We start from the raw sequence: 12,360 nt of genomic DNA on the forward strand, positions 1-12,360 counted from the left end.
TTTTCCAAAACTAAAGAAATTATTAACAGTGGCACAGTTTTATATATTAGAAATCTCTTTAATGTCAGGCTTACAGAAGACAGCTGGATTCTCATTTCCTTCACATTTAATCATGACATGTACCCTTTGGAAAATTCCATGGTATACTTATGAATGAATGAGAGTGACAAAGGAATATGATGTTTTAGTATTACTATGAAAACAGTTTTGACCTCATGGCTCCCTTGAAAGGGTCTTCAAGTCCCTAGGGGTCCCCGCACTACACTCTGATAAACCACTCCTTACAGAAACTACTAAAAAGTTAAATAAGGAAGAACGGATAATAAGCCAATAGAAAAAAATAAAATGAAGTATTTTGGGGGAAAATGTACATTTATCCAAAAAGAAAGAAAAAAACACACAGAAGACAGATGAAAAAAATAGAAAAAAAATGAGGGGGGTAGATCTTAAACCCAACGTTCCTGACACATTTACTAAATATTAACAGATTAAACACACCAATTAAAAGGCAGAGACTGTCAGAGTCATGGGTAATGAAAAGGTAATGGGTAATAAAACCATCCATAAGAGTCTGAATTGCTTTGCATCAGTGCTTACAAATTCCTCTATTTGCAGCCCCATTCTGAATTTTAGGGCCTATGACATAAGCCTTAAGACATAAACACTGTAGAAATCAATGAGCTACTCATCTACTCCCCTGATAGATTCATTTCATAAATATTCTATTAAGTACCTCTATGTCATAAACTGAATAAACATCCTTCTTTTGTTCTTGATAGGTAAAGAACCTAAAGCCAAAATCTGTACAATACCTTTCTAAATATTTAACTTGCAAAAAATTCGCATATAGTTTATTTTTTCTCTGTGAGTAGATTCTGAAAAATCTCTGAAGAACAGCTCTCATACATGGCCAAAAGTGCCCTCCACTAAGTAACGTAAACGTTCCTAAAGTCAGGCGGTTTGCCCCATCACTGCCAACACAGAGATTTCCCATATGTAGATGGCAGCTTCTGCTGCAGGCGCTGGTCAGCCTTCTCCCAGCTTCCACGGGTCCACAGCACTTGAGTGGATTTCACAAGTACTCTCTTCTACCTTCCTATGATAACTGACCAAAACAATGCCAAAATCTTGCTCATTATTCATACTCAAAGATCATCAAAATCATTTAAAAAAATTTTTATATTTTTGAGAGAAAGAGAGAGGGAGAGAGAGGGAGAGAGAGAGAGCATGCAGGTGAGGGGCAGAGAGAGAGGAGAACAGAGGATTCGAAGTGGGCTATGTGCCAATAGCAGAGAACCCTACGCAGGGCTCAAAGTCACAAAGTGAGATCATGACCTAAGCTGAAGTCGGACACTTAACCAACTGAGCCACCCAGGCGTCCCCAAGATCAATTTTCTTAAGAGCTGAGGGTAACTCAGCTCCTGGCTATATAGAAACTAATCTGACAGATTCTGTATGTGAATCACTGGCTGAAAATCTAGGACAGTTAACACAGGAGTCTCCGTGATCTCCCCATGATCAGGTAAGCTATTTGGGTGGTAGGGACTCAGGTCACACCACTATCATCCCTTACCCTTACCCAAAGCACGGTGCTTTATGAAGACTCCTCCAACAATCATTGAGCTGTTCTTAAAAGAATTTCCAGATTTGACTCTGACTTGTTTACACATAGAGAGGAGAATCAGAGATTATAATAAATCTGACACCATGATCTGAGCCACAGAATCTAGCTATACCTAAAGCCAATACCACTCTTGACTTTCAAGTTATACAAGCCAATGTCTTTTTTTTTTTTAATGTTTGTTTATTTTTGAGGGAGAGAGACAGAGCGTGAGTGGGGGAGGGGCAGAGAGAGAGGGAGTCAGAGAATCCAAAGCAGGCTCCAGGCTCTGCACTATCAGCACAGAGCCGGATGTGGGTCTCGAACCACGAGACCATGACCTGAGCCGAAGTCGGACACTTAACTGACTGAGTCACCCAGGCACCCCCAATATGTCTCTTTTTATGTTTATGCTGGTTTCAGCTACATTTTTGTTATTTACAGTTGAAACCAAACATCTGCAAATACAAAGGTGTAATATTAAATGTGCTGCAAAGGATAAAGTGTTTTATGTGCGAGAATAAGGGAGAAAAAGTTTAGACAAAAGCAAATAGCCACAGAAAAAGTTTTCCTTTCTTCTGAATTACATGGCTAGAATGTTTCAAGCTGGTTACCAAAGGTGTCATTTACATAAAATCAAACATTAGGTATAAAACCTCCTCAAATTGATTTTTATCTTCTGCTCAGATAGAAATGGTACAACTTTTTCATGAACAGGTCAAATGTACTCAAGAAACTGAAGATATAAGCATTGTTTTGGTTTGACTATGATTCTATTTAGGAGAAAAGACACCTCTAATCTTCAACTATTTGTCCACAGCAAGAACTACACTTGGCAGCCTAATTACATTGTGCACCCAGATTATTATGATTTGAATTCCAAGAGAGTTATTTATGTATTTGTACTTTGGTAAAGAAGAATAATGGAAACATTTCTCTCCTATTTTCTCTGAAAATTGACATCTTTAAATTTCCATTAGAAGTCTCACTATGTAACATCTCTGAGGCAATTAAGAGCTAGGAGGAATGTTTCCTCTTTATAATTTCCCACTTTATAATTTCTCATCTTTACATAAGCACCAACCCCCATCCCAACATATAGGAGCATAGCTATACAGGAGAGTTATTTCTGAATTAAACACTGGATTTAGATTTGCTTTTGCAGACCCCTGAATGGACTCCTTGTTATCTGTTGTTCAACATTCCTGAAATAATTTAATGATATAATTGAAACAAATGTCAGGAGGCTAGCCTTTAAGAAATGCTAGAGAAAGGCTACACTATGTGGGTTGATTGGAGAAAATTCTGGTACTCTTACAAATACACATTACAGTGGAAGTCCTTCAGTCAAACACCTCTCTGCTACAAATGCAAATACGCTGATTTCTTAGCTTTCCTCGTCTGTCCCTCTAAACCAAATGAAGCACACCTTGGAGAATGTAATACACACTCACGTATTAAAAAATAACAGTATATAGTTAAAGTATCTTATTCTTTCAGAAACCTATTACCAGGTTTCAAAATATATTAAAAACACATAGAGTTCTTTCTGATCTCTTATTAGTGGCGTTAAAGTCAAGCAATCTCTTTTAATAGTGCTAATGAGTAGTGTGGTACAGTTATTTGAAAACAGCAACTATTTTTCCCTCTCTTATCACTGACATTTTAGAAGAGCACCAAGGAACACTCTTCCATTAGACAGTGGAAATCCCACCATCTTAGTCATTCCCAAGTAGAATTTCACCTTGGGAGTCATCTCTATTATCTCGCTACACAATGAAAACAAAAATCGTAATTTTTAGTTGGTTTAAACTCCTAAGTAGAGACCCTATGAGAAAACACTTCTCTGCTGCCACAGAAAGTTCCTTAATCATAGTCAAGTTATATCTACCATACTCCAACCGATTTCCTGGATGAGGTCTGGCCCTTCAAATTTCATACAGGCTTTCACGATGTAAGCATGCAGTAAGAGCTTCATATTTACAATTCACGAAAGGGATATATGATACGCATCCCTATACACCCCACCTGTGGACTGAGTATTCTCTCCCAACTTTCAAATCTGATCAAACTAAAAGTCTGTTATTTTGCCTTCTATTAACAGCAACAAAAAAGTATTAATTCTAATCCTAACTTGAACCCACACTCCAGTATGTTCAGACAGATTATAAAGTAGAACAGTTTTCCACTAAAACCTAATTATACATCCACATATTTTTCCACGGTTATCGTTGTGAATATCATGTTAATTTAGGGTCTTGAAGCTTTTCTGGGATTCAGTGTACATATTTACTATAACTAATCCAGGGCAGGAGTTGAGAACCCACAGCCTTGCCTAGAACATGTTACTCACTTTCTCTCCATGTTATCAGATACAATCTGATAAACAGACTCCCCGAGTGGTATGTATACAGTGAGCTTTTGCAATTATACCTCTCCTACAGTCAATCAAACAGTATTCTACACTAGACCAAAACACTGAATCATAATTAATGGCTAAGGTGCAAAAAGTAAGGTCTCTTGACATGCTTTATAAACTTGGTCTCAGAGCTCAGCTGTATTCCTACACCAGGGATCTCTTCTCAAACTTTGTTTATCTTTCAAAGGATATAACTAACAGAGCTACAGACGTCTGCAAAGAGGGAGCTTTTGTGGTTTTTTGTTTGTGGTATGTTAGCTTCTGGATACTTTAAATGGCAGTTGCCTAACAATCCTGGGCATATTCCTAAATGATTCAAGAAAATGTGACAATACCACAGTTACAGTGATGTGGTTAAGTGACTCCAGTGATTCATTCGAAATTTAGCAGGCTCCACGTGGACTTAACTGAAATGCTTGGTTTTTTGGAGAATGGCAAATATATGCTGAAGGAAGGAAAATGCTTCCCCCAAGTGAATAAAAGGACAGAAAGTACATTGTTTCCACTTTGATTCTTTCACTCCAACCTCCTTCCTTTCTGCCCTCTTCCCTCTCCTACCTCTCCACTGACTTAACTAGTTAAGTGCCTCTTCTCATTAAAAAAAGTTTTTGAATACTATTCAGATCTTAGGACACAGAAATATGGTCTTTGATTTCACTGAAGACACCTTATTCCAGGAGATAGTGGGTCTTATTATAAGCGGACAGGGATAAAAATGGTTATAATTCAGTCACTGTGTATTTCATTTACTTGACCTCTAATCCTAATTACTGTTTTGTCAGAGGGAGAGATCAGGGATAAGCTCTTTTTCGCCTTGTTTCTAAAATAATATTTCCATAGTAAAATATATGTCCCAAATCTTCAAAAAAAAAAAAAAAAAAAGTGTGTGTGTTGGGGGGAGGTGGTGGAGGATACTCCTTTGGTGAGGTTGTAAACAGTTAACTTTTTCCCAGAACTATGAATCCCAAAATGGCAGGACATTGAAACACACCATCTATGTAAGATTTCAGTCAATGAGCTAAAACATTTAAAATGAGACACAGTGCATCAAAAAAGGATGCAGCAGATCTACAAGGAAAGAGCTAAGACAGACATATTTTTTAAGGTTTTATTTTTAAGTAATCTCTACACTTAACACGGGGCTCGAACTCACAACCCCAAGATCGAGAGTTGCATGCTCCAACTGACCCAGCCAGGTACCCCAAATTGCTAAGAAATACTAAAGGAAGTTACAATAGAGTATAAATACTATGATTCTATTTGTGTGTTTAAAATGAAAAGTAAGGAGCACCTGGGCTTAACCAGTCAGCTAAGCGCCTCTTTTTTTTAAAAAATATTTTAATGTTTATTTTACTATTGAGAGACAGAGCAAGACAGAGCATGAGCATGGGAGGGGCAGACAGAGGAAGAGACACAGAATTTGAAGCAGGCTCCAGGCTCTGAGCTGTCAGCACAGAGCCCGACGCAGGGCTTAAACCCACCAACTGTGAGATCATGACCTGAGCCGAAGTCAGATGCCCAACCAACTGAGCCACCCAGGCGCCCCAAGCGTCTGACTCTTTAAATTTCCACTTAGGTCATGTTCTCACGGCGTGTGGGAATGAGCCCACGCCCGATGGATGTCTGCGCTGACACGCGGAGCCTGCTTGGGATCCTCTCCCTCGCTCTCTCTGCCTCTCCCCTCCTCATGCGCTCACTCTCTCTCAAAATAAATAAACTTTTAAAAACAAACACACAAACAAACAAATAAAATGAAAAGAAAGAAAAACACTTGTGTGTGTACATTTCCCAGAAGGGTCTGGAAGAACACACACCAAAGTAAAGTTTCACAACCTTGGCATTATTAACATTTTGGGCCAGTTCTTTGTTGTGGGGGACTGTCCTGTGCACTGTAAGATGTTTGGTGACTTGCCTTGTCTGTAGCATTCCTTCAGTTTTAACAACCAAAAATGTCTCTAAATATTATCAAATGTTCTCGAGGGAGCAAAATTACTCCAGGTTTGAGAACTCCTGTACTAGTTAACAGTATTTATCTCCAGAAAAGGATGATAGGAGAGCAGCTGGAAAGAAATTAAGGGCTTGTATTTTTTGCTTTATATACCATACTGCTGTACTGTTTGGATGTCCTAGGCCTCTCAAGCATTTACTACATGTGTTAATTCTCCAGAACAATAAGGAAAACAGAATCACAAGACCACATGGCTATTGGCCCAGCAAGATGACAGGATACAGACTCCCAGATGATCCGGAAACATGTGTAAGCCAGACTCACCTTCATGGGGTTTTCATCATACGTTGGGGTCCCCAGGTCCATTTCAGCTTCATGCTCAAGGCTGGCATCATCTCCTGGGCTTTCCCAAGTAGGAGGATCCCACTGAGTCTGCCTAGAAGAAGGTAAGAACAGCCATGCTATCGTGGCCAGAAAACAGAGAACTCTGGCACAGGCATCTCTGCTCATATACACATAAAATACAACATTTGTAATGAGACATAGAGGAAGTCTGCTTCATAAGATAGAAACATTCTTTTGCTATCTTCCCAGCAGCAGTGATTCTATCCCACAGACATACATTGTTTAGCCCACTGTATTTCTCTAGCCAGTGAGGTGGAGATGTTTGCCTTGTCGAAGAGTAGTAAAACCAAAACATCCTGTCTGTTTCTCACTTGGCTCTTAATGTTCTGAAAATAGGATTCAGCAAAACCTAAAAAGTACATGGAGTCAGTGCTTGCCTATACCTCCCCTCTGCAGGTGAAGAGATCAACAGCAACTGTACCCAGCATGTACTTGGAGCAAATAAAATAAATCACAACACACTCCTCACAATCCTTGGTCACATGAGAAAATGGTTCCTTGCTTTGGGAGCCTTCTTGTCTGTGGTTGTACCCTTTGCTTCAATGACTCATAGCATGGAAAAGACTTCAGGTCAAAAACTTATGCCCTTGGTCCCAAATATTCTCAACTGACTGCAAGAAGAAGGGGTCTACCATGTTAACTCATTCATTGCATGCTATAGTTGTTTTGCAAATAAGAAAGCATTGTAGTTTTTTTTTGTTTTTTTTTGTGTTTTTTTTTTACAGCTAGATCTGTGAGGTAACAACTGGAAGTAAGGAAATTCAATTCAGGAGTCTGAAGTCAGCTGTCACAGGGAATGCTATAAGGAGAATCCCTCAAAATGTCAAAAGCCTCAGAGAACTAGCAACGTATCTGGTGGGTCAATCCTGCCTTTGCAGTCTTGTGCTCTCCTACCACACCAAACTTTTGTCAGCAACGTTAGAGGCACTTGAAAAACCATAAAAGAAAATATTTGTATGAAATTTTTTAAACTTGTAAGACATTACAAACAAAAACATTTGCAATAACCTTGATAAAGGGATCTAATAATAATGACAGAAAATGGGTACATGCTCCAAACAAGCAAATCACAAAAGATGTAAAAGGCCAACAATAAAGATGGTTCAACAATAAGAGAACTGGAAATGAAAATAAGATGTCTCACCAATTACACTTACAAGATTAAAAGAAATTACGTGAAGAAAAAGGCGCTATTGTACACTTTTTGTGGGAGTCTACAATGGTACAGTTTTTTTCATGGTAAGCTGACAATAGTTATCAATTTAAAATGTCTATCTTTTTGACCGACAATTCTACCTCTAGAAATCTACCCAAAGAAGGTAAGATTAGTATCTACGAGGATGTCCAGGGTTAGAGTTATATATAAAATCGTGAAAATCCATCAATTAGGGTGGGTTAAATAAAATTTTATATAGCCATACAAAAGAACAGGAGTTGGCAAACTTTTTTTCTATAAATGATCACAGAGTAAATATTTTTGACTTTGTGGGTCACATGGTCTCTGCCACAACTATTCTACTCTGCCACTATATTGTGAAAGCAGCCATAAACAACTCCTAAATAAATGGGAGTGGCTGTGTTCCCCCCAAAACTTCATTTGCAAATACCAGTGGCCTATGGGCATAGTTTGCTGATCTCTCAAAGTATAAGCATGCACTAAAAACAGTGTAGTTCTATATTAACTGATAACGTTCTATACAGATTGGTAGAAAGATTATAAAAGACGTATCCCAACAACTCACATAAGATTATATACCAATGAGTGTACACACACACACACACACACACACACACACACACACACACACAGAAATTACATATATTCACATAAAGCTATCTTTTGTCTAAAAGACATGTATATTTTTTAAACTTCTAAGAAAAAGATAAATTGAGCTTTCTATAAACAGCAAGGGTCACCAAACTATGGCTCACGGACCAAAACTGACCTATTGCCTATTTTTGTAAATGAAGTTTTATTGGGCAGACATGACCATTCATTATGTATGGTCTATGGCTGTTTGCACAACAATGGCAGAACTAAGTAATTGTGTTTGGCTGGCAAAGCCTAAAACATTATTTGACCTTTTACAGAAAAGGTTTGCCCAGGACCCTCGATACCCACAACGTTAGATCAAGTCATTATCTTTTTATTTATTTATTTTTTTACAAACTCTTTAATTTTCCGCAAAAGAGTCTTGTAGATTAAAAATATATCAAAATTTATCTATCTAAAAAGGCATAACATAACATTTAAGACGTGATTCTGGAAATCTAGCAGCCCTCAAGCACAGTGAACACCAGCCAATGACATCAAGCCAATAATCATAAATCTCCCCTTATGATGGCAGCTTCTTTGACCAACTGAAACTGATTTGGGGATGCCCACACAGCCTTTCTTACCTTGTGATCACGTGGTAGTAATAAATCTTCCCTTCTGGATCTCGGGCTGTCTTCCAGTTGGGAGGTAAGACAATGGTTTTTGGTTTGGGAGGAGAGGGGGGTGGCAGATCCAGAAGATTATTTGTCACTACCATTTCAGGCTAAAAAGAAATACACACACAGACTCTTCATCAGTGACATCCAAAAAGGACAAAGTAGCCTACTTAAGCAATATGTAAAAACATACCTCTATCTCTATCTTTTAAAAAAAAGATAAAAAAAGGTTCAATCTGGGAAATGATCAGAGTATATAAACAGGTTTAGGGATCTATCAGAAAATTGACAGTTGGCTCCAAGTTCACCATCCAACATATCACATTTAAAAATATTCAGCAGCTCACTATCCAGAGCAGTATCTTTCAACCTTAAAAAAAAGAATAAAATAGAAAATGCTAGGAGCGCCTGGGTGGCTCAGTTAAGTGTCCAACTTCAGCTCAGGTCATGATCTTGCGGTTTGTGAATTCGAGCCCCATGTCGGGCTCTGTGCTAACAGCTCAGAGCCTGGAGTCTGCTTTGGATTCTGTGTCTCCCCCTCTCTCTTTGCCCCTCCCTGCTCAAGGTCTGTATCTTTCAAAAATAAACAGGGGCGCCTGGGTGGCTCAGTCAGTTAAGCATCCGACTTCAGCTCAGGTCATGATCTCGCGGTATGTGAGTTCGAGCCCCACGTCGGGCTCTGTGCTGACAGCTCAGAGCCTGGAGCCTGCTTCAGATTCTGTGTCTCCTTCTCTCTCTGTCCGCCTCCGCCCTCCCCCCCCCCCCGCTCATGCTCTGTCTCTCTGCCTCAAAAATAAATAAAAACATTAAAAAAATTAAAAACAAAAATAAACAAACATGTAAAAAATTCAAAACAAAACAAAACAGTGCTAAATGGCATATACCAACTTCTGGATCCTGATTAGCTGAATTAGCTTTAGATGTATCTTTTTTAAAGAAAAAAAGCTGAAAAGCAGTATGACAGAATGTTACCACTTAACCCTTATCTATTTTTCTGTACGTTTTAAACTGCATATTTATAAAAATTTAACATCATATTTTGAAAAACATGAAAACCTCACAATCCCTGTCTAGGCACTGAACTGTATCCCCCAAATTCCTATGTTGGAGCTCTAACTCCCAACGTGACTATATTTGGAGATAGGGCCTTTAAAGAGGCAATGAAGATTAAATGAGGTCAAAAGGGTAGTTTCCTCATAAGAGGAAAAGACACATTAGGGAACGTAAATATATAGGGAGACGGCAGCCATGTGCAAGGCAAGGAGAAGCGTTAGGACCAAACCTCACCAACACCTTGATGGTATAGACTTCCAGACTCTAGAGCAGTGAGAAACTCAATTTCTGTTGTTTAAACCTCTTGGTTTGTGGTATCTTGTTATAATAGATCTAGCAGACTAATAATAAATTACTATAAGAATATATGCCCTTAATTCTCATTCTGTGTAAGCCAATTAATATAGAATACTTTTTCCAGCTTTACCTCTGCTTGAGCAGTCAAAGAGGAACCGGAGATCCCAGGCTCAGATAAAATGGGACCACTTTTAAGCAAACACAGGTCTTTGAGCATCACTGTTTTATGCATACCACTAATCCTACTTCATGTAGCTGCTTTTTTTGGTGTCCTACTTCAGTTCTACCTGTAGTCCTCCTTCCAGCCTATAAAGTGACCTCTTTGTCCTAAGCTTCTGTGTCACCTAAGAATACTTCGAATCATTCAGAACTTATTACTAATCCTTCCCACACTTGGGAATGATTCTTTCCCTCCTCAAACTATCTGCTCCTTATGTGACACTAATCTCTACTTTTAGTATTATTCATTGTGATCCTCAACTCTCTTATTGGAATGTCAGCTTCTAAGGATAGGAATGGAGTCTTAGGTTTGTATTCAAAATTCCTAGGGCCCAACTCCTAGCAAGCCCTCAAATGCCTGCTGTAAGAGCACACTGTCTCATCTCCCAACTGTTTCACATGTAGTCTTTATACTCCATCCCCACTAACTGTACTACCTGTCTAAAGCCGCCATCACTCACCGGACTGCTGCAGGAACCTTCTCTGGAGCTGTCGCAACTCCAAAGTGCTAATGTGATCAAGTTATTCTGTTCAGCTTTTCAACGGCTTCCAATGCCAGCCATTTCCCACTTCATCAAGATTTCACCACATCCTTCTCCATATGTTACAGAATACCAAACGTTTCTCTTACTACATATTGTACAGCATGTACAGTGAAGTAGTTCACTTCTGTACTCCTAGTCCACGGGTCTGATATAGTATCATATTCCAGTACTCCATAAAATACAAATAGCTACTCTATAAAATTGTTACTTTAGAAATTCATAGCAAAGTATAAAAATACAAAGTCGGTTTAAATTATAAATAAAAAGGATATCGGGAGCAAAATATGTATCAATCAACACAGAGGTAAAATCTAGAGAACTTTTATTTTAATGATTGAGTAATGCTTCCTCAGAGACACAAGCCCTTGAGTGAAATTGGGGACCAAAGTTAAAGAAAAAAAAAAAAAACCAAGTGAAAGAAACAAAAATAAAAACCTAAACCAAAAGTAGACCTTCTAAAGATAAGGTACACAGCTAAGGAGTATTTTATCAGCTGAAGGGTTTCTTACCGGCTGTAAGGGCTGAGGCTGCCCTGGTGTGACTATCGCAGTCACGGCTGCAGCTGGCTGTACGACCACGCCTTGCGGATGAGCTGTGAAAATCTGCTGTCCTTGGATGTACTGAAGACTTGGTTGGGCATAACTCTAAAGATAAAATGAAGAAATTCATAATTTATACCCTTCTGGCTCTAATAAAGCAGTAACTGTCTTCTCAGTTGGCATTCTCTTACTGGAATCCATGAATTTTAACTTTTGGTAAAGAGTATTTCGATACAAATGTGTAAAACAATCCTTTATTTCAAACACAGAAGTTTCTTTTTTTAGTAATTCCCTAGTCATTTACTTACTTTGGTTTTACCATTAAAACACAAAAAACAAAAAAAACAGAAAAGGCTGGGGGGAGGTGGGGAGGCTCCTAAGAGCTGTCCAACTCTTTAGCCTCCAGGGAGACCACAGTAATAACAACTGAAGTGCCGCACCTAGTATATCCAAGACAGCTCCACAGGGCTCTTTTCAGAAAGCCTTTTTACTACCAACTCCTAAAAACTAACAGGTTGTTCTGACTGGAAAAGGTCAGAGAGAGTGAGTGATTCATAGCAGAGGAAGTAAGACAGTGATCTAATTACAACTCCCTCTGAGAAAGACAGCAGAATTCATTCTAGATAAAATTCTTACCACACGCTGATTTATACAGTGCCTCGTGACGCTTAGAAAGCCCTTTCACGTATATAATCTCATTTAGTCCTGACCACCATCAGAGGTGAGGATCTCCCCCACCTGGAGTCACATAAGAAATTAAGGACCACGGCTAGGACTTAAACCTACTCTGGAATTAGTTCTCAGCACTAGAAACACTCTTAAAGAAGAGGTGACAACAAGCCCTGAAACACAACCCTGTTGTCTCAAGAGGTGATGACTACCAAGGAGGTGAACAGAGATAG

The 12,360-nt window shown here is 38.9% G+C and overlaps 1 protein-coding gene across 2 annotated transcripts in view; it reads right to left on the reverse strand.

The window, feature by feature from the left end:
- Window positions 1–12,360, reverse strand: part of SETD2 (SET domain containing 2, histone lysine methyltransferase) — a 123,271-nt gene that overhangs the window by 13,286 nt on the left and 97,625 nt on the right. For both annotated transcript variants that reach the window (XM_042978793.1, XM_042978794.1), the window contains exons 16-18: window positions 11,429–11,563; window positions 8,773–8,912; window positions 6,292–6,403 (exon numbers count right to left, since the gene is read on the reverse strand). In XM_042978793.1, coding sequence (XP_042834727.1) covers window positions 6,292–6,403; window positions 8,773–8,912; window positions 11,429–11,563 — 387 coding nt within the window. The remainder of the gene's footprint in view (window positions 1–6,291; window positions 6,404–8,772; window positions 8,913–11,428; window positions 11,564–12,360) is intronic.

This window comes from Panthera tigris, chromosome A2 (assembly GCF_018350195.1).
Source record: "Panthera tigris isolate Pti1 chromosome A2, P.tigris_Pti1_mat1.1, whole genome shotgun sequence".
Taxonomy (NCBI): Eukaryota; Metazoa; Chordata; class Mammalia; order Carnivora; family Felidae; genus Panthera; species Panthera tigris.